At 45.0% G+C, this 22,659-nt stretch overlaps 1 protein-coding gene across 3 annotated transcripts in view; it reads right to left on the reverse strand.

The window, feature by feature from the left end:
* Positions 1–567: 567 nt before the first annotated feature.
* The window catches only part of LOC139615466 (gamma-aminobutyric acid type B receptor subunit 1-like), a 48,161-nt gene continuing 26,069 nt past the window's right edge, over positions 568–22,659 (reverse strand). The window contains exons 8-16 of one of the 3 annotated variants that reach the window (XM_071473476.1): positions 21,450–21,527; positions 13,206–13,356; positions 12,614–12,746; positions 10,545–10,661; positions 9,015–9,125; positions 8,364–8,457; positions 7,546–7,673; positions 1,397–1,525; positions 568–750 (exon numbers count right to left, since the gene is read on the reverse strand). In XM_071473476.1, the coding sequence (XP_071329577.1) occupies positions 583–750; positions 1,397–1,525; positions 7,546–7,673; positions 8,364–8,457; positions 9,015–9,125; positions 10,545–10,661; positions 12,614–12,746; positions 13,206–13,356; positions 21,450–21,527 (1,109 nt within the window). In that variant the 3' untranslated portion in view covers positions 568–582. Of the gene's footprint in view, positions 751–1,396; positions 1,526–6,679; positions 7,105–7,545; positions 7,674–8,363; positions 8,458–9,014; positions 9,126–10,544; positions 10,662–12,613; positions 12,747–13,205; positions 13,357–21,449; positions 21,528–22,659 lie in introns of those variants that run through there. The other 2 variants (XM_071473477.1, XM_071473478.1) reach the window with 2 other exon arrangements.

The raw sequence follows: 22,659 nt of genomic DNA on the forward strand, positions 1-22,659 counted from the left end.
TGCATGTCCTGGTTTCATTTACCCAGATTCTGAGATAAAATAAATCTGGCCCAGACTTGGGACACATGCTTGTTTTCTTCTGGCCCAGCGTACGCCCGGTTCCACGGCCTGAATCTGGCCCACACACAGCATGATTGTCTGAGAAAACCTTCCAGCTGTCAGTCAATACCAGAGAATAAGCATATGGGCCAGACTTGGGCCGAAGATCCAGACACATGCTGAAGTTTCATTATGCTGTCTGAGATTCTTCCTTCACACAAACAACAGACATCAGTGGATTTGAATGTGTCCAACTCAAAGTGAAGTTTTTTTTTTCACCTTGAACGTTTGACAAAAACAAAAATGTCTTTCAGCCGTATCTCATGGGCTTCCTCAGTGGATAGCGTTTGCAACATTGTCATGGAGATGCCTCAGCTGTCATCACGTTAAGTGAGTATGGACAGAGCAAACTCTGTCTGCTGAGGAAGACTGTGAGATGAGGTTGAAAGCTCTGGAAAAAAATGTTTCCTTTGCTCTGTCACATTTTTGAAGACTTGTATTTAAAAGCTTTGTGCTGCCTTCAGGGTCAGGCCGAGGCCAGGGTCAAGACAAGCAGACGCCGCTGACCTCCTGGATGATCTTCTGCAGCTCCTTGTTCTCCCGCTCCAGCTGTCTGGACTTCTCCTCGTCGTTGTTGTTGGTGGACGAGCCGGTCTTCATGGTCTCCTGGGCGTCCGACTGCCACTCACCCCGTGTGATCAGACGCCGCATCTGTAGATCACACACAAGTTCTTACTACTCTACAGGAGTTCATCAGGGTCAGTTTTATCATTTAATATGGGGCAATCCACAGACATAAGATAAGATAAGATAAGATTTTATTAGTCCCACAGTGGGGAAATTCACAGTGTTACAGCAGCAAAGTGGCAGTGCAGAGAACAGGAAAGCTGCAAAAAACTGCAATAACAAACATTTAGAAAGATAATAACAATATAATAATGTACAAAATATATAGATACGGCTGTAAGCCGTCATCACCCCGAGGACGGCTTACAGCTTCTATCTGATTCAGAGTCTAAAAGGCTGTTAAAGCTTCATGGTGTCAGAATCACGCATCATTGTGTTTCCACTTTCCTCTCTGCAAAACACTGACCAATCAAACTGGTCTCCAGAGGAGTGGACCAATACACACAGACACACACTGTGGTGCTGACAGAGCAGAGCAGGCTGCTGATGACCTGAGCGGGGATCGATGCTGACGCAGCGCGGCCAATCTACAGGTCATTATGTGATATATTACAGCAGCCCAGATGACTTAGATCACTGATGAAAGGCAATTCATTACGTCTGACACTTAAACTGCTGCTGTAATCTGCAGGGAGGAGATGATGAGAGGGCGACGGCGCTCTGGTTTTACCTTGGGGACGAACAGAACCACCAGTGTGATGTAGACTGAGAAGACGATGGCCAGGGAGGCGAAGGCGAAGGAGGCGTCCTGCTGGGAGGACAGGATCATGGTGACCGGCGCTGTGATCATACACAACACCTGAGGGAGACAGTGGACAGAGAAAGAAACCACACACAGGTCCGGTGACCATGAGCTGCAAGTCAAAGAGGGACAGTGGGTTCAGCCAGAACCAGAACCTGTGGACAACTGAGCAGGTTCAGGTTCCTCAGAGTGAGCTGACCCGTCAGTACCTGGCTGATGTCTCCTTCTTCCAGTTAAAGATAGAAAAACTCTTGTTTTAGTACCAAATAACTGTGCGTTTATCCAGTGAATTTAAAGACATAAATTCAGGGTTGAAAATAAAAAGTGTTTGTGTTTAACCTCTTTTACAAGAAACCCACTAACATCAGGCTTCCACTCCCAGGACGTCTGTCAGAGCACACACACTGTAGACACAACTGAAACTGAACTGAATATCTTCCTCTGGACACACCGCAGCATTAATGGGCTGATGGAGAGAATAATCAGCAGACAGCCGAATAATCTGATGGTTTGGCTGCTCCCGTCTCCTTGTTACTTGTTATTTAAAGTGAAAGCTCCAGACAGAATCATCAGTCCAGCCGAACATTCCACTGACTTCAGCTGAATCATGCTGCCCTCTGCTGGGTCTTCTTGTAAGATCATCTGTTTCATTTTAGACCCTGAGCATAATTCTTCTTTATTTCTAGTTTTTGTTTATTTTACATTTACTCACTGTCGTGTTATTAACCCTACAAACTGAGATTTCTGCCTCCGCCCAATACAATGGAGGCTAATGAGGTTCAGTTTGTGGAGGACGCAGCCATGAAGAATAACACCTCGTCAGTTTGAACCTCGTCCAGTGAATGAACAGTCCCAGTGTAAAGTGTTGACAGAGAGGAACCATGACTACGGTGGCCCTGAGAGCTCAACACACACATTCAGAAAACACCCAGGAGGCAGCTGTTCACTGATTTGTGACTTCTGAAGTTAAAAGCACTGAACAACAGGTGAACGTGACTGTGTTATGATCCATCCGTGCAAGTGTGTCATCACTTTTTAAAAAAATGATCTATTCTAACATTGACAGAGAGAGAGAGAGAGAGAGAGAGAGAGAGAGAGAGAGAGAGAGAGAGAGAGAGAGAGAGCGAGAGGATGACCTGCACCAAAGAGACTCAGACCTGTTGCCGCTGCTGTCAGGACTGATCCTTGATGGTCCAACTGATGAAGATGTTTTCTGAATGTGCTTGTGTTTTGTCTGTTTGCACAGTGTGTTGAGCTCTCAGGGCCACCGTACCTGACACTGATCGTGAACTAAAGGTCCTCCAGCTACTGACAGAAACACACAACTCAACATTCTCAGCAACACTCAGCACACGTTCTTCGTTCTCCGTCCACCTGCACTTTGATTTACTGAATGAGACTGTTTACCTGACGACTTGTTTCATGTCATTTGAACTCTGGTTCGTAACACAGGTTTCATTTGTGTCTTGATTAGAATCAGAGGAACAGAACAGGATAGAGAGGCGGCAGGAACAAGAGGAGGAGATGATGCAGGGAGGAGACGGATCAGACGGATCAGACAGGGGAGGGGTGAGCGACACAGAGATGGAGCGTCAGATGAAACAGGAGAGAGGTGGAGGTGAAGCTGGAAATCGATGTTTATTGATCAACAGCCAGTCATCTCTGAGCAGAAGCTGAAAAATCTCATCCAGAGCGGCGATAGAAGCAGCAGCCGCCCTCTCTCAGCTGTGTCATTACTTACACACAGCCATGCACAAACACAATCCTGCCTCCGCTCACACACAACTCGTCTAATTCATTTCAGCCACACCACTGGAACAAATGGCATTTCTGTGCAGCGGGGTCTCCTGAGGGAGACTGAACCTCTGTCACTCAGCCAGAGAGTGACTGTTTCCACACCAGTGTTCATTTCATGAAGGACAACTGTGATGAAAAAAAAAATTCACCCTGAAAACCAAAGAAAGAGGAACCTTAGGAAATGAGAGCTCTGATTAAATGTATTACATTTTTCATCAGTGAATAAAATTGAAACAATAATAATCTCCTGATCAGTGAAACAGTTATCTGCAGTGTTCAGAAGATGAATATATAATATATATTGTAATTTGCCTCTATGGGCTTGTTTTCACAGACAAAACAAACAATAATAGGGCAATGATATCCAGACCACACCATATAATTGTTTCTATCTCAGTCTGACTGTGCGCTAAAACATAACATCCATGGAGAATCAGAGTGGACAGCTGGTTAACAACAACCCTCTGCGACTCAGACTGATCCAGAGGCTGACGGACAGCTGGACAACCTGAAAACAAACTGCCTCTGGCTCTGGCTGGTGCTGGCGTGGAGGCATAAAGAAAGTGTTCTGAGAAAGCTTTATCTGGCCTTCGTATTTTTACAGGGGGCCACCAACATTTTTGAGATTTTGCAGTGGCCAGAGTTGTAAAAGGATGACAACCACCGGTACAGAGAAACCTTTTTTTTTATCTCTATCCCATCACATGATTTCACTCTATCGGGACGGGTCCACGTCAGTCAGGACAAGTCTAAGTCAGGTTTCAAGTCCAGGTGAAGTTCAGAGTCAGTCATAAATGAGAACAGACCTGGTGATGACTATTCTTAGACACGTGACCTGGTGAAAAGTTGAGACTCGAATGTTTTTGCTTTCAAATTTCAGCTAAGTCGAGACTCACAGCAGCAGGTTTCTGTGAATTCAGTTTCAGACGTCCAGCCCATATCTATCTGTGATTTCCCTCTGATTGTATTGAACCATGCAGATGTTTGTGGTTTCTTCTGTTTCCTGATGTCAACTCCAATACAGTTTTTACTGAAACTACATTCTCTAGTCCCTGAAATTAATCATGGACCATTTCCTGTTCGAGAATGAGCAAACAGCCAGATCTTTTTTATCCAGAACATGTAGCAGATCCCAGAAATATATCCTGGAGCGAACCAACACATGCAGACAGCAGCTCTGGGATCAAACTAATTTGTTTTAAAGAGGGAGGGTAATCTGACAGACCAAAGCAGGAAGAAGAGACAAAACACAGGCATTTTTTCCCCTGTAAAAATTTGCATTTCACCCACTCACTTTAGGCTTAAATTGGGTTCAGTGCATAATGGATAATCCTCTGAGATGAATTAAAATACGACAACGGGAATAAAAATGACAAAATCAGCTGTCCTGGAGATGGTGTTGATTAAAAAGCCACTTTGAGTCTGTGTGTGCGTGTGTGTGTGTGTGTGCGTGTGCATGACTGGCATTTGAAACCAGCAGCGCAGATGCCTCACTCTCTCTTTTAAATTGTCATGCAGAGCAGAAAACTTTACAATTTGTCGAGTGAAATGTCAGTGAAGGAGCGTCTTGTTCTTGAACGCACATTAAAGAGCTGAGCTTCATCTGACTGTGAGACAGGGCCGACGGGTTCGGCCAATTACAGACACACGGAGCAGCGCTGCCTTTAAAGAACACCTGAGGGGAGGATGTCAGAGTTATTCACACCGGGCAGATAAATACCCTCCAGAAACCTGGTCTCAGTTAGACCTCCTCTGCCTGTGCTTTGAGGAATTCGAGAAATAGTGCTTCGAAGCCCAACTGATCAATCAGACAGCTGATATCATGAGCCGGTATTAACTTATCACAGATATACTGTGTTGCTCTTTACACTGGACAAGAAATAACAGGAAACATCAGCACTGTAGTGACAGTAACTATGGGTCATAATAAACTGCTGAGAGAGGACCTGTGGGCTCGTTGTTTACAGGAGGTCGGTCTCTTATGAAACATACTGCTGAACTTCCACTCTGTGCCTTCCACTCGTGCGTCCTGGTAGATGCACCAGAGTGACACATTAGTGACACATTTAAACAATCCAGACCAGTGATGTTTAAGCTAATTCTGATTCAATGTTTGAAAAATCCTAAAACTAAACTACGTGATGCTACATGATGTTCTGTGATGCTACGTGATGCTATGTGATGTTCAGTGATGCTACATGATACTGCGTGATGCTACGTGATGTGTCTGATACTACGTGATGCTACGTGATGCTACATGATGTGTCTGATGCTACATGATACTACGTGATGCTACGTGATGCTCTGTGATGCTACGTGATGCTCTGCGATGCTATGTGATGCTAGTACTGCTAGTGATGCTTTGTGATGCTTTGTGATGTGGTCAGTTTGTGCACTAAAATGATGCAATTTTAATGTGAGCTATTTGAAATTGCAGAAGTGGTAGAAGAAGAAGAATGTGTGTGTATATGGATCAAAGATGTGGAACATGTGTCTGTGAGGAGTTCTGACATGTGACTTTATTCCTGATGATGAGGCCACATCATCATCATCACCATAGCCCTGTCACTTCAGGTCTCTGTGGTTTCTGGCCATGCTGCAGAGCCTCATGCACAATGTGAGAATGTGGTGGCGTTGTCATTAAGGACACACACATGCTGTGCTGCAGAGCCCACCGGCCGGCTCTGCCCTCATTTAAGCCCACAAATTGGGCTGGAGGTGAGCGGCGGTGCTCTGCCTCAGCAGAGCGTGAAACAAAGGAGGAGAGGTCACAGAAGAAGTCGCCGCGCCTGCTGAGAGAGGCCGAGCTGCTGAAGGATTGGAAGTGAAAGACCAAGTCTGCAGACTAACGCGGAGCCCGCAGAGAGGCACGGTCCTGACAAACACATTACATCTGGCTGCAGCTACAAACACACACTGATCAGCCTTTTCATACGGAGCCTATATATAGACGGGCTGGCTGTCACAGAGTCACAGTCCACAGGAACATTTGGTTTTCACATTTATTTCCCAAATTACCCTGCAATGGTGCATTCACTGTCTGGTGGCAGTAGTTTGTACCATGGTGGTGAATGAATGCTGCTGTGCAAGTCATCTTGCAGCAAGTCTAGGTATAAATACATGTTGATGGTGCAGAGGTCTCTCTGCATCTCCCACAGCAGCAAACCTTCATCCCCACAATGATGTCAAACTTATATTCAGTGTTTTATGAGTGGATGCAGTGCAGCTTATATTACAGGAGAATCATGAGTGCCCTGCAGTGGTCTTTTAAAGGACCAGTCCACCATGTACACAGACAGCCTGATGAAGTTTTCTAGGTATAAAGACAAGATGATTTTGGTTGCATCACATGGGCATGATTCTACGTAATAATTCCATCTTAAAAAATGTGAAATGGGAAAATTAGTTTGGGTTAAAACCAGGTTTAAAGGTCCCGTTCTGAGGCTCAGATCCTCTCTTCTGATTGGCTGCCTGACCTGTTGTTAGTAGAGCTCCAGAGAGAAGCCTGAGAGAGGTGATATAAAACTACACTGTGATAGTTTTTGGTTCTTAAAACCACAAATATGTCTTGTGATGGAGATCAACACGTCAGATAAAACACTGGAGAAGTTAAAATATGGACCTTTAATGTGCAGAGGATTATGGGACATGTCTGATCCAGTGTTTCTTTAGCTTGACCCATACTAGTTGGTAAAGATCAGGATATCTCAGCCTCTGGATCAAGGTCTTCCAGCAGCATTGTCTAATATCTAAGACTTGATGATGTCACAGTGACATCACACCAGCAACATCACATAGAACTGGCACCTTTCACTATGGTTTCAGTGTCTAGGTTCAACCTGAAAATGACACAGACATGATATCGTGAACATATTTTTTAACCATTTCCACGGTGGCCCAGAGAACTCAACACACTGTAACTTAAGAAAAGAGAGACAGTTTCTGTTGAAAATAAATCAGAAATGAATTTATAATGAAGAGAAATCTTAATGGTCGTTATCTAGGGCAAACTACATCGACAGACAGAGCTGGCAGCAGCAGCAGCGACTGCCACGGCCACGCAGGGCAGGAGGAGTGGTCCCGGAGAGTCGCTATCTCCTTACCAATCATTAAATAAATGTATTGATATTATCATTGGTGTTTTATATGGCACACCTGTGTTGTTTTTAGAGGGCTGGTCATTCTGTGACCTCTCCTTCAGCTGCGGCCATATTTTTCTCTTCGACATGACACACACACACACACACACACACACACACACACACGCTAAGTTTACTCACAGCAACATTGTAGATGGCCATGCCCACAGCACGGTGGTCATTGATCTTCTCTGTGGAGATGGACTTGGTCTCGTAGGCCAGGAAGATGCCGAGCAGCAGCAGCAGACCTTTATAACCGTACACCACGCCTGCAGGGGGGCAAGATGGCAGCTGTGAGGACTCCCTGTGAAGTTCTCACAGTAGCAGTGATTTTACATTTTTCAAATGCTGCTGTTTGTTACTCTGTTACTCTTGTTTTTAAGTTAATTTTTTGGCCATTTTCTTCCTCTCTTAGATGTAGAGACAGACAGGAAATGGTCCGGCTGGGAGTCCAAACAGAGAATCACTGCTCAGGGCATTTGAGCCCATGTGGTACGAGCTCCACCCATTCGGCTGGCAGGACGCCCTGTTACTCTAACCCTCTAACTTTTAGCCAGATGTTTGTGTCACTTCTTGTCATCATGCTGTGAAAGTTAGAGGTATGTGATAGAGAACAATTTGTCTCCTTTACTTGTTGTTTCCATCATCTTGTTATGAGCCTGCATTTCCAGAGGCTTAACCAATAGGCTATTATTTATGCTATTAGCTTGTCATATTGCATAATAACTTATGTTAATAGCAAGATTAGTTATATCAGTTGAAAATAAGGCAGAATGCAGTTTGGTTTGATAGAACAGGCAGAAAGGCAGGGCCTGTAATGACACTGTGGTTCACCTGAGCTGAAGCCTGTGCAGCTACTTAAAGTTCACTTAGAAAGTCCTTTTAAAGTCACTGCACAACCACTGCTGTGGTGTTACACAGGAAGTCAGGTGCAGAGGAACAGGCGGGGGTCCACTCACCCAGCCAGGTGTTCATCTTCTCTGAGCTGCAGTGCTCCAGTAAAGGCTGAATCAAAACGTCCAGGTCTCCTTTCGGGGCTTCTCTGGTGAATTTCTGCACACAGGTGAAAAACAGTGAAGCAGTGCAACTTCAACACCAAACAAGTCATTTTAAAGGTCCCATATTTTAAGTTCTCCTGTGTTTTATCTGAAGTGTTGATTTCCATCAGAAGATATATTTGTGGTTTTAAGAACCAAAAGTCTCAGTGTAGTTTTACATCTCCTCTCTGAGGCTTCTCTCTGGAGCTCTAGTAACAACAGGTCAGCGCCTCTCTTCTGACATTTATTTAAAAAAGGGAAATATTTGCAAGATGACTTAAACTTAAAAATGAATTTTCACACTGGATTTGTAACTTGGAATTGAATTTCCAATTCAAATGTTTAGGTTGCCATTTTTTTATTGTCTCATACATCATGTGCAGAGAAATGTAAATTTCCCTTTGATTTCATTTTCATATTGACAGCCTTAAGCTTCTGTAACATCGTCTTCTTCACTTGTTTTATTGTTTTGTCAGTTTCTTCCCAGTTCATCTAATGTTATACCAGGTGACATGTTTAATGACATAAGGAGCATTCTCTAGGGGGGAGTTAACAATGAATGGATGATCATACCTCCACTGTGATGTGCAGAGGATCCACAATCTGCCAGATCATGAGAGACAGGATGTCGATGCCGAGCAGAACGCCGACGGTGGCGTAAAGTTTCCATGGTTCCAGGTGCTGCTGGGAAACAGGAGGGGTGGTGGTCACTACAGCGGCACGGCGAGGGATCAGGAAAAAGGCACAAATACTCTCTTTCTGATTTTGTGAGGGTGGGATTTATGAAGCCATAAATAGACTGGACTAAGCTGAACGAGAAAACAATGATCCATCACTAAGTGAGGCCAAGCCGATCTGGCCTCAGAGCACCGGGCCATGACAGGAGGAGAGACAAACAGGCCATCCTGATGAGAGCGCACCGGGAGCAGCGCTCTTCCTTCATGTATTCAGCCTCAGAAACACACACAGTTTGTGGGAACAGTTCCAACACGGTAAAGTGCTTATTGATTTTGTTGCATTATTTCACTGGATCAAAGCTTTCGGGCTGGAAACAGATACAAAGGGGGCAGTGGGATCTGATCTGTCTCTGCTACCAAACCATGATCTGCACTGTTCATCCACACACTGACAGCCTCAGCAGCATCCTCACCCTGCAGCCTCTACCTCGCTCCTCCGACAGCCAGTGTCGCTTGGCAACAGTTGAGCATCCACTTCTCATGGACTTTAAATAGGCTCCGTCCTTATTCCCACAGAATCGTATCTGTTCTCTAAGCAACAGCCAGGACCTGCACAGTGGAGCTGACCACGAATTCATGCTAATGTTTAGAGCCAGTCCAAGAAGCTTACAGTTAGAAGAAGAAGGAGAAGATTTCCCCTCCTGAACTTGACCCCCTTACCCCAGGCCCTGCACGGGAAAGTCTCAGATTGTTCTTCACCTGAGGAAGGTGAGTTCACCTGACGTACATTTGCAAATCAACCCTTTTGGTCCTCACCCCTGAGGCCCTCGTTCTCATAAGAATAAGCAAACCATTAATCTCACCTGTGGTCTGAGTTGCCTGTCAGCTTCTGACTCCTTCTCCCTCACCCTGACCCCCCAGCCCTAATGAGGCTTTCAGACAGAACGTGATTTGTGCTGCCCTCAGGTCAGCTCACTGTCCTGGGGAGTCGTGGAGACAGAGCAGACATAGGTGGAGTTTTCCAAGCTTGTACAGGACACGTCACCAACAAGCAGGAAGCTCCCGCTGTGGTTAGAGTCTATCATTCCATTAACACAGATATTTCTTTCATGTGCTCAGGGGGAAGCGTTAGCATTAGCCCCGCTAACAAGAGGAAGAAGGTGAGCAGCAAGAAGAGGCTGTAGTGACCTCAGGCACAGAGAGCAGCTTGTGAAGCTGTTTCCACAGCAACAGCTTCAGGTCGACTCTCCGTGCCTGGGTGGATGCCTCGTCTGCACGAGCGTTTTGTCACTGCGCCAAATTGAACTTTGACTGCTCTGTGAGGCCATAATGTGTTTCAGGTGCAGTGGAGCCGTCGCCGTGTTCTGTCTGAAAGGCCCATAAAGCTGAGTCAGCAGAGTCAGCTTCAGATTCCTGTTACTTTTACCTTCCTCTTCTCCTTCTTCTCGTCCTTCTTGGTGAAGACGGTGTGGACCCACCAGATCTTGGTGAACATGCTGCCGTACGCGAGGCTGAAACCCAGACCCAGCAGCCACAGGCGAAACTAGCAGGGAAGAAAAGAGATGGAAGATTTGGTAATTAAACTGACTAACATATCAAAGAGATTAATCACAGCAGCTCCCGAGTCATTAACCATCAGCCTCGTTTAATAGCCTTTCAAAAATGACCTTCAACTTCCTCCTCTGAGGCATCGCACAGCTGATGACACCAGGACAGGTACGAGCTAAACGAAAGCACGGAGAGGGTTGAAAGACGGAGGATCTGGTGTGACTCTGAGGGAGTGGAGCCAGCAATACACAGCAACTTGTTTGCAAAGTAAATTTCCAACAACAACTGATGTGTTAGTGCAAACCACTAATCCACTAAAATCCTTCATCTGGTTCAAATATAGAGCTGAAAACCACAGAGGTGGAGAAAGAGGATCTGAAACATGAGACTTCAAACTGGATCAAAGTCAGTTTGAGTTTCTGTCAAACAAACACAAGGTCTGACACATGTGGAGAGCGGATATGACGTCACTGACAGACGACCAATGAAATGGAGCGTTACCATGATTAAAATCAGTGGAAACATTTGTGATGATGTAAGAACATAACTCAACAACATGTAGAACTGACGTCTGGTTGATTTTAGACATTTAATGAGGAGACGTTCCAGATGATAACTTTACACTGAACAGTGATTGGTGGTTTAAGGTGCTGTGCCAACAACAGCTGCAATAACACAACTTGAAAAACAGAGCATCAGACTTTACTCGTTCCTCCGCTGATTAAAGAAGCTTTACATCTACTCTGAACCTCTTTTCTCTCACTTCACAAACCAGCAGCCTCCTCCGTTTACAGTGTGTATCAGCTGCCATGGAGACGGTGGTTGTGCCATGTCAGTTTGCTGACAGACTGTCAACACCTCTAAACAGTATATTTAGAGGTGAGGTCAGTTTAAGATTTGTCCGACCATCTAGAGTCGGATCACTCCAGTTTCCACAGCTGTGCTCCCCCAGCTCCTCCGGTCAGTGAGTCCCAAAACCTGAAAAGTTGACCTAGTTGCATGTCATCACTTCCTGTCCCCTGCTCCTGGGGCTGAAATCAGGTCTGTGTTTAACAGCAGCTCAGACATTTTCAGGTTTGATTCTCTGACATCAAATCTTTCAGTAAATCCCTCAGTCCTGATTTCTTGAAGCTTCTCCGTCTGTTAAAAAAGTGTCTAAATGAGACGACAGAGGTTGTTGGGGATGTTAAACGTCATCAGTCCAACATGAAAACCGATCTCCTCACCAGTCCACCTTTACAGCCTCGCTGTGTTTCTACAAACTGTCACTAACTCTGTCAGAGGAAAGGCTTTTGTAGAAGAGCTCAGAGCTGAATCAAACTACAGGCTGAAGGTTAGTGGTGGTGACGGTGAAGTCATGTGACCGTGGTGTCGTTGGTTTATAGCCTAACATGAGCTTTTTACTGCTGCTGATTGTATTTAGGCTTCAAACATCATAAAGTGGAGTCATTAGTGAAGATTATCCTGCTGAACAAAACCTGTCAGCATCAGAAACTGTTGCTGATTTTCTCTACTCATCCAAAACACAACGGAGAAATCCTATTGGCTGTTAGTGGAGGGAGCCAGGTGATGACTTCAGGGTTGGTCACGTCCCTGCAGCTCTGTATGGACGTGTTTCCTGTCCACAGATCAGCAGAGTGCCGGGTCCCTCACTGAGTTTAAACTCTGAACAATGTGAAGACCAGATGAGGATGAGATAGAAGCTCTCTCCTTAATGTTACCATCTTCTCATCAGGTTTCACAAGCTCATGCCAGGAATCAAACAGTCTCCATAGAAACAGTAGAATTGTACTGCTGTATATTTCCTAACTTTTTCCTGAACTAAGGAAACCTTTTAAGAGATTCTGTGCAACACCCTTAAGTAAAAACCTTAAGTGTTATACTTAAGTAGAAAACTTAAGGTGTTTAAGGTGTGAGACTGAACCAGTGTGTCTGGACTGGACCTACCTGGCAGACCACAGGGAACTGCCTCCTGTGGACGTGGAGGCCGTCGATGCCCAGAGGGAAGACAGCAGCCAGAGCCATCATGCAGCCCACTGCGGTCATGTTGTTCAGGTAGGGCTGAGAGTTCTGGATGTACCTGGAGCAGAGGCACAAGGTGACATGTCGTGTGCTTTCACGCTTTAACTGACACTTCAACTGCTTTCAGCTGTCACACGACAGCTCAGTTTATTCTTCAACCAAAACGGGTCAAACTTTCAGGACTCACACTTGAACTGCTCACAGTGAACACCTCAATCACTGACACTTCATCTGCTCTCATCCCGAACACTTCAACTGATATGAACAAAAAAAGCTTTAAAGAATTCAGGGTCACAATGAAAAAAAGGTACTGTGTTACAATAGACACACACATGCACACACACACCCCTCACTGTCATCTTCCTGCCGTCACATTCAGTCTGTCAGGAGTCCAGACCACAGTCAGTCTGGATTCAGCTGTCTGATAGTCCACTGATCACAATAGCATCCATATCCATATAGTGATTGAGCCATTGATCATATAAGAATACTGATTAGTACAGATGAGCTTCTGTACCTGACGTTGCTGTTGTAGATGTTGAAGGTGAGGCAGATGATTCCCAGCAGGATTCCCAACCCAGCAAAGACAGACACGGACACAAAGAGCTTCTGGGACAGGTATCGAAACTCCTCGATAACCACCGTTTGGTCTGCAGGGGGCCCCGGGCCTAGAAAGCAGAGGGTGATGAAGCTGAGCAGGATCTGACGAAACCACGTGAACTTGCACAGGAGGACAAATCATTCCACGGTGAAAAACATTTATAGAGCAGAAGTTAAGACAGGAAGGGAGGACTTGGTAACTTTAGTCCTGTCTTATCTCAGGTTGTCAACTTTTATGTCTGTTACCTTGCAACCGACACTACTTTTCTCATCTCACTGAGGTACTTCTGTCAACCTTTAGATTTCTCTTTGGGACGTACAGAGATGACCTCTTCACTCTGAAAATCTCCATCAGCAAAAGGAGCACTTGTCTTTTACACCAGAGCACGGAGAGCTCTATGTCCCTGGGTCGGCCTCTCCACAGTGGGTTGGTAGCTGCTCAGCTAACAGCAGGATCATGACTCTGCTACATATCGACGTGACTTAAATATAACCATAATGCAACTGGTGCAACGGTTATTGTACATGTTGCAGACAGAGACACACTGTTAGGAGAGGAACACAGGCAAAGAGGGGCCTCAGTGTGTCTCTTTGCCTGTGGCCCCCAGAGTCTAGGTTCCCCCCTGATTGCGGTGAGCAGAGTACGCCGCTAAATCTCAGGCTTCTCTTCATCTCTAATGGAAACGATCTCGTCTGATACTGAGCACATATACGTAACAAAAACAAGCCACCCTCAGCACATGCTGATCAATTAATCAATTAGTCTGCACGTCGCAGTTTCATAAATATGAACCTGCCCAAAGCAATTAAGGCAAATAATAGCCGGCGTACGCAGGAGTAAATTATAGTGTATTACAGAGTGAATGCATGCTAAACACAAACAGAGCAGTCGCTGCTACAAGGCTGTTAAAGAGGGGCATATACAGTGGTATAGTTTGAGTAAATCCCATATTAAGAGGCAGACAGACATTAAAATCTAATGCTCTCTTACTTTTTTAATTTCATCAACTTAAAAGTAGATAAATTGAAACAGAAATTGTGGCATGTGCGAATGTTTATGCTCGTTTATTCTCAGAACTCCTTTCTAAGAATCCTACAGGGTCTGCACTGAGCTTTGACTTGACCCTCTGCAGAGCTGCACAAAGAAGTCTGCACAAAAACATACACATCAAGACACATACAGCTGAATTATATAAACTGCACTGGGGTTTTAGTCTTTTCATCCTTATTCATCATTACTTCATCTTCTGTTTAGAGGAAAACATGAAATCTGAGGATATTGAGAGCAGAGGTAGCCTTCACACATGGACGTCCATCACTCGCCCTCCGCTCTGATGCTAATGGTGTTCTGCACAACCAGCCGAGCTTGGGACAGACGTCAGCTGAAGCTCCGCAGTCCCTTGGCAGGTTGCATCCATGTAGCTGTGGTCTGTGGTGGTTAGTTTGTGGTGGTGGCAGGTCAGCAGGCAGCTGGAGGGAGTCAGATCTGAGAGCTCGACCAAAGGCTGTGGAACTGGGATCCTGAGCAGTCAGGGGCTGTCAGGACCACATGCTTCCTCATCTTACATAGCCAGACCTATCAGCGCAGCAGAACGGCTGCAGCCATTATCATTCTGCTCGATCACAGTCGTGTTGGTGCCGCTGAGCACAGCACGCAGCTACGGTGCAAAACAGTGTAAGGTAGGAATTTGATTTGGTGGAACGTGTGTAGGTGGTGAGCTCATCAAAATGTCTGAAAGATTTACAGCACCGGTCAGAAGACACGCTTCCCCACACTGCACGTACAAACTGAATGTCCGCTGTGTGACTGCACGGCCCGAATCGGTGTAGGCTGCAGCTGGAAGGTTTTGGTGTTTCCTGTAGTCCTTTAGATGTAACAGACAGATACCGGCCAGTGGCAGGTTTACACTCACAGTCTACATCCACTGACTCAGACTCAGCGGAGGTTCCCTCCGTCCTGTTTGTTGGACAACACGATTCAGTGTGTCTCCTGCCTCGCTGACAAACACACTGCATTAACCCACCGGTGACCTCTTAAATCTGATCTGCTCTTCATCTCACGCCACAAATATACAAGCAGACAAATGTAATGTTTCAACACCGTGTGTCACACACAGACACACCAGAGTCAGTGTGTTAGAGCAGCCAGGACACAGTCAGAGACATTCGCTGTGACTGAAATAACTTCGAGGTGACATTTCTCTGAGCTGCGTCCTGTGAATGAAGAGTGCCCCTGTGTGTGTGGTGTTGGGGGGTTGTGCTGCTGCAGGACTCAGACCTGTTGGTGTTGTCTTGTGGCTCACAGTGCTGCTGGGGCTGGAGACTACAGGTCTGAGAATGAAAGACAACCTGGGGGTGTGGAGTGTAGTGTCCCTCCAGGATACATTAGCTGCTACAGGAGTAACACCCCCAGATCTCTGAGCACCCTGACACCAGTCGGGTTGCACTGAAGACAGACTGTGAGACTGTGATCACCTCATCACTCTTCTGGGATCACATGATACAGTGAAGTGAAAATAAAGGGCAGACACACATTTTAACATCAAACTAAACAGAGAACTTATATAAATATGATGTCCTCATTATTTATTGTGAGTCACTGTGTGAAGTGTTTCCAGACTCTTTTAATATTTGTAGTCTCAGTTTGAGGCTGATGAAGACTCTGGTCCTGAAAGATGAAGGTCAGAGGACTTTACAGTTATTGAACTAAAGTTCACTGATCAGCTCCTGTCTGTGATCCACCGACAGTCAGTGAAGTTGTTTTTCTGTGTTGTTGTGCTTTTGTGTGTCTGACAACTCATGGCTCAGACAGTGTTGTTGTCTGCAGACTGATGGGTTAAAGGAGAGTCTTCATCCATTTATGGATAACTGTGGGAGTGGAAATGAGGCTCGTGCACGTGGGTCCGGTTTCGTGATGAGTGAGATTAATAAAACAGAATCATGTGAACGCAGCGCGACTTTATAATTCTGATGACAAGAATGTGTGTGAATGTTTGTGGGTTTCGTGCAAACACATAGTTTCATGAATCTGCAGTTTTATGGCTCCAGGTGTTGACGTGTTGGCAGAGGCGGGGGTGGAGAAAAAGAGGATGTCTCTACTGTCCACTCTGAGTCTGACTGTGCACAGTGCTAAATTATAGACTCCTGTGACATCAGCTGTGTTGTATGATAGACCATGGTGACAGACTGGTGTGAAGGCCAAAACGGTGTCACCATTATCGTACACACAGCTTTCCACGTTCTGCTGCTCGTAGCCCCCCCCCATGGGAAACAGCCTGAAATCCTCCCACGCACGGCGAACCTGTCCACTGAAACTGTGACTGGAGCAGCAGGTGGAGCGGAGACTCGTCCTGTTATATCCACACGTATCGGCAGGTAGCAGGCAGCTGTGGCTGATCTGTCACCACAGACACTCAGCTACTCTCCTAAACTGGAGCAGGAATTTAAGGAGATTTGGCCTCCATTAAATTTACATGTCATTGAGGACGGGGGCTCTGTGTGTGTGAGAACAGGAGTGTGTGCCTACTTAAGCTGAAGCTGGAGCAGTGACAGAGGAGCCTGAGGCGATGCAGCAAGAGATCTGTGAGCTTGGCGTGTTTGAATGAGATGTTAATAACAGCCATGTTGCCATGGAGTCTTAAGGTCAGAATAGTAACAGATGTGTTGCTGTGGAGGCTGCTGGCTCATGTGCAGCTGAGGATCGTACGTGTCACACTTCAGAGGACGACTTTGAGAGTCTTACATCAAACGCTCCCTGTTTGTTATTCACACAGCAGCTATTTCTGATTCACGTCATATTCAGGGTTCACAACACACACCACTGTGAGGAAGATGAAGAGAGGGTGGATAAAAATGATCCTTCACCATCACACTTCCTGTTATCATCACCTCATTACAGTCACTCTGTAGCATTAGTTTTATTGAGCTGTTAGTAAATGCTAACTATGGTATCGGCCCGAGTGTAAGACTATTGTTTTTCTGTAGATTACATCAGAAATAGTGACGTCATATTACATTTGAGGACGCACAGTTACATGAATTCATGCATTCATGGGGTGAGGACTGTCTGTCCCTGTGAACCAGAGACTTTCACATTAAAGTTCCTCTGTAAAAATCCTCTGCTATGATTCATATTTTGTTTAATGTGGTTTTTACTCATAAAAAGTGAAAAAAAAATAATAATTCAGAAACTGGGTCTGAAGCTCATCTACTCTTTCTTCCTCACTGAGGCCACATCCACATTATTACAGATGTATCAGAGAGGTTAGCATAGTTAGCATCTTTTAATTGTTTATGTTGTCTCTTAGCTTGTAACCAGCAGTGGCTGACACAGTGTTAGTGGTTGCGCCCATGCTAACTCTGGCTCTCGGTACCGACAAGGTCTAAGGTGTATTTAGCCAGTTAGCTGATCTTCATCAGAGGCTCTTTAAATGACAGGTGACTGTGTAAACAGTTCGTACTGGTCACTACCGTTTTTTCACATCCAGGACATTTTGACCTGTGTATATAATGGGGGAAAGGTCACTAAAGGAGGATTTGCATGTTTTGCTAATGTTAGCATTAACAGCTGTTTACTCACCAGTCTAGAAGAAATGTGAGTTCACCATCAAACCTCATTCCTTCACTCACCAACATCTGTCTCCAGAGGTGGAGACAAACACCAACGTTAAGTCACACTTTAGCTGCTCAACTAGCTGAATCAGCTAAGTCTCATCACTTTCCTATAGCGACTCACTGAAAGCCTCCAGTCTGCCCTGATGACATGGCTGCTCAGAGGACAGATTATAACCTCTTGTACTGTAAAGACAACGATGAAGCTGGCCACAAATAATGCTACTAAATTTCCTGGCAGTCTGGCCAGTAGTGAGTAAATATGTAGAAGTGTCTGCATCATAAGAGGACAGTCAAAACATCAAACTAAGAGTAGCAAAGTGTCACGAGTGTACATCTTTTCAGTGTGCTGAGGCCGATGTGCATTGTCCAAATGACTCATTTCCATCCATGCTGGTGGTCAGTCTATCCAGACTGGATAGGCTGGCATGGAATCAGGTACAGATACTGTATCCACGCTGCCCAAACAATGAACCGAATGACTGGGGACGCCCTGACTCTTCCTCCAGCGCCACCATGAGGCTGAGACTTTAGTGAAAATGTCTGGAGGTCTCAGACAATCACGTCCTCTCAGGGTGAACTGTAATCACTTCAGTGATGCTCTGACTTTTTCGTCATCAAGTCAAAATTTCTTTTATCCAACAAGCTGAACTAACATTGTGAAGCTCAGCATGTTCACGTTGTCATTGTGAGCTTGTTAGCATGCAGATGTTAGCCTTCGATTCAAAACACAGCTGTGCCCGAGCGACTGCAGACTCTTTTTCCTGTTTCCTTGAAAGACAACAACATCATTTCTGCAGCAGCTCAGGTAACAAAGGTGTGACCACTCTCCAGTCATGTAGATTTTTAAGGGTGATGTGATTTCACCTCTGTTTCCTTCTTTCTCAGCTCGTTTACAACTGTAACGTCTGTGGAAACGTACAGAGCCACAACCATAACTCATAGATTCAATACTGTGCATGTGAGTGGGTGTAAGTGTTTGCTGAAGGCATATACAAGGTATACGCATGTATGTGTGTGTGTGTGCGCGCGTGTGTGTGTGTGTAAGCGAGTGTCCTTTGGGAAAATGTGTTCTCCAACACTAATACCTCTCCCTGCCCTTGATGGTGGAATCGGGACAGTATGTTACCATGGCGACTGGCCCCATAATGGTTACCACGGCAATATGAGAGAGAGAGGCAGTGATGCAGCAATGGTTGTCAAGGAGACCAAAAGAATGAGGGAGCAGCAGGGATGAGATTGTGAATAAAGAGAGGGGGGAAAAAAGTGAGAGAGACGGAGAGAGGAGATGAGAAGTTAAAGAGGAAGAGTGAGGAAGAAGAAGAGGGGAAGTAGAGACTGTAGAGACAAGATAAGATGGAGGAACTAATATGTCTTGAACTGAACGCAGAGCTGTGACACAGCAGCATGTAGCAACCAATCCACAAACAAGTCCTGATCTCCTGGTGGAGGCCTCATTCTGTCAGGACACCAGCAGGAAGGACGCAGGGAGGACATCTGGCTGTCACACACATTCAACTACAGTATAACTCAGCTTGTCCACTGTCTGAAAGCATCTGCTGACTTCCAAACACCAGGCCAGATGGTCCCCGGCAGCCTCGCTGGAGGCAGCACAGCCGCAGGGTCGCACACCAAAACCACAGGAGGCTGCCGCGTCCTGCAGCCCTCCTTCAGGTGTTGTCATACCAGAGCCAGAGGCCACTGGGATGACCTTCTGTCTGTCAGTCTGGTTACACAGACTCCGTTCTGGCCCACAGCCAGCATCGTATCTGCGCTTCCATCTTCACAGTGACAGCAGACGAGAGGGACGTCTACCCACACTACCTATGTTAAGTTGAAATCACTGAGTTGATTTTCACACTGTACTCAAATCAGCAGAAAGTCCTGGCTATGTAGAGTGCAGGACACACTACATGATTTGTAAAATAACTAGCAGACAGCATGTATACTGCTCATGATCAGAAGAGTTAGTTAGTGTCCATGCTAGAATGTGAAATATCAGCGAGTGCAAGAATCTGTGCACTGATCTGATATCATGGAAATAAACTTTATATTGTTTCACAACAGGGTAAAACAGCAGTTTTTCTGGAAATCAGTTCTTCTTCACTGCTCTGAAACAGGAGTCTACACAGGAAGTTGTGCTCTGCGGCCACTGGCAACTACTGTTATAGAGCAGCAAAGAAGAATTCATTTGAGTTAGCCGTTAGCAAAACCAACAACATGTTACACTGGAGGTCCCAACAGTGAAGAGGCAACATGTTCAGTATGTAGGGTTTTATATAAATAATATGTTGACAATATATATTCAATTTATATATACACTATGTTTATTAAAACTAAGTTCAGATAAAAATGCATGTACATTTTAATTATGTTTTATTTTCTTCTCATTCATTTTAAACATGTCTCTTTTCATTCTGGGAGAGTGGTCAGACTCTTGGAACCTACTGTATATATTATCAACATATAATGAGCTTCAGGATGGATATACAGTATATTTTTGCAACACGTCTACAAAATAAGATACATACATGACATTGACATATATGTCAATTTATGAAATTGTTCCAATTTCTACTAGGTTTTATCTCTAATATTTTAATATGTTTTTTTAATATTTATATGTTGATATATCTTATACATAGATATATACAATTCAATATATATCATATATATCATCATATACGCAGGGTTGGTAGTGTACAGCAGTTAATTTTAAGTTTTTAATGCAATGGTATCAGATCTTTTCTCAGTATCAGCTGATAGTTCATGTATTATCTCTGTCCATCCTCAAATTAAAGCTCACATTCAGACAATGTCATGTGGCATCAGTGTAACAACAGCGTCCCGTAACACTCACTACTCTCTTCTTTTAACTGACAGACAGTCGAGCAAACAAGCAAACACCACCACATCGATTCCCATTTGACCATCCTCCCATCTTCCAGAGTGTTATCCAGAGTCAGATCTGCATCTCGTCAGTGCTCGGGGAGGCAGTGCCGATAAAGACGCACACCGAGCTCCCCTGTGTACTGATTAGGGAACACAATTTCATTCCTCACAGTCAAGTTCATGGGGCGCGGTCCCATTACGCCGACACCCTGATTGCTTTCTCCTGTTTTGTTTAGACTGTCAACCAGCATCTTCCGTTTACTGCGCTGCTGTCGTGGCTTTGAACCGGTTCTCTTGTTCAATTAGCAAATGGAATGAAACTGTTGCTGCAGCTCATCGGCCCGTTACAGAGCTTTACCGCGGCTCCGCTCACTGCTGCATCACTCACATGTCTGCTGAGCTGTGAGAAGTTAGCAGAGGCGTCGCTGCTCCCACATGCTAAATAAAACCAGACAGACTGATTGATGAACAAACTCGTATGAAGAGAGTGGGAGGGAGAGAGAGAAAGAGAGAGAGAGAGAGAGATAGAGGGCATTGAAGGAGGAAGGAGGGAGGAATTAGACGGAGAGAGGATCAGAGAAAACAGGAGATTAGAAGGTAGAAGGAGACAGTGATGAAGAGAAAAATAAAGAGGATGAGGAAGATGAATGTGCCTCACCTATCCACTTGTCATTCCCATACCAGGACAGATTGCCTTTAGTGCTGTCGTAGTATCCAATCTTCTTATAGCTCCCGCCTGAGAGAGAGAGGGAGACAGAGAGAGAGAGAGAGAGAGAGAGAGAGAGAGAGAGGGTCACTCTGGACTCTAATGAATGTTTGACGAGGTTGTGTGTCCGACCCTAACACCATCTGAAACGTGAACATAGTCAGGAAGATCAAAAGTGTCACGTAGGTGAAGTTGTCAGTGAACATCTGGTCAGACTGATGATCTACGTCAGTGCAGTGATGGGCGATCTGACCAATGACAATCTTTTTGAGTAGAGTCACAATCCACGATCTGCATCCTGTTTCTGCTCTGATTTTATTGTGAAATTCCCAAATTGAAGTTGATTTATTTATTAGTTAATTTGATTTGACACAACCATGAACATAAAGTACACAAATAAAAAGACAAATTCATTTTACTGCATACCGAGCTAGAAATGATCACAGATCTGTTGTTTGTCTGCTCACTGATACTCTTCACCCACAATGCATCTGTTTACGAATCATGTCACAACCAATCATGCTTTTAGCTTAGTTCAGTTTTTATTTGAACAGCGCTGGTATTTATTCATGAGGTGATATATGTAAGTGTCTGAAACTTCATTTGCTGCTAACCAGCTAGCCCCGGCTCATCCTGCTTCCTGTCGTCCTGCCTGTGCAGGTCTCTTGTCCAGCAGATGGACTACAACTCCACTGTCTTGGACTGCAGCTGGTGACGGTGGTTCTTGTTCTACATATGAGATATATAAGATATGTATGTAAAAGACCATCAGATCATCCAACCCTATATTAGTGGTTCTCAAACTTTTTCACATCAAGGAGCCTAAACTGACACAATTAGACCACAGACCCCGTCCCTGCCCAGAACAGTTAAACACTCTTTCAGTGTTAGTTATGGATGGAAATAAGGTGAAAATGAATCCTTCCCCTTTTCCCCAGGAACCCCCTTAAGGACTCCTGGGGGTCTCCGAAGCCCACTTTGAGAACCACTGACACACTTGTACAGATCAAAGTGTCTTTAGACATTTACCATTTCAGAACTTTGTGGTACTGACTCTTGAGACGGAACCAGACTGTTTCCACTTGCTTCCAGCTTTTATGCTAAGGTAGGCTAACTGACTCCAGCTCTGTTGTTAACTACTCAGGGTCCAGTTACAGGAGGG

Source organism: Trachinotus anak, unplaced genomic scaffold, assembly GCF_046630095.1.
Source record: "Trachinotus anak isolate AG129_WGS33_773 ecotype Australia unplaced genomic scaffold, CSIRO_AGI_Tana_v1 ptg000053l, whole genome shotgun sequence".
Lineage (NCBI taxonomy): Eukaryota > Metazoa > Chordata > Actinopteri > Carangiformes > Carangidae > Trachinotus > Trachinotus anak.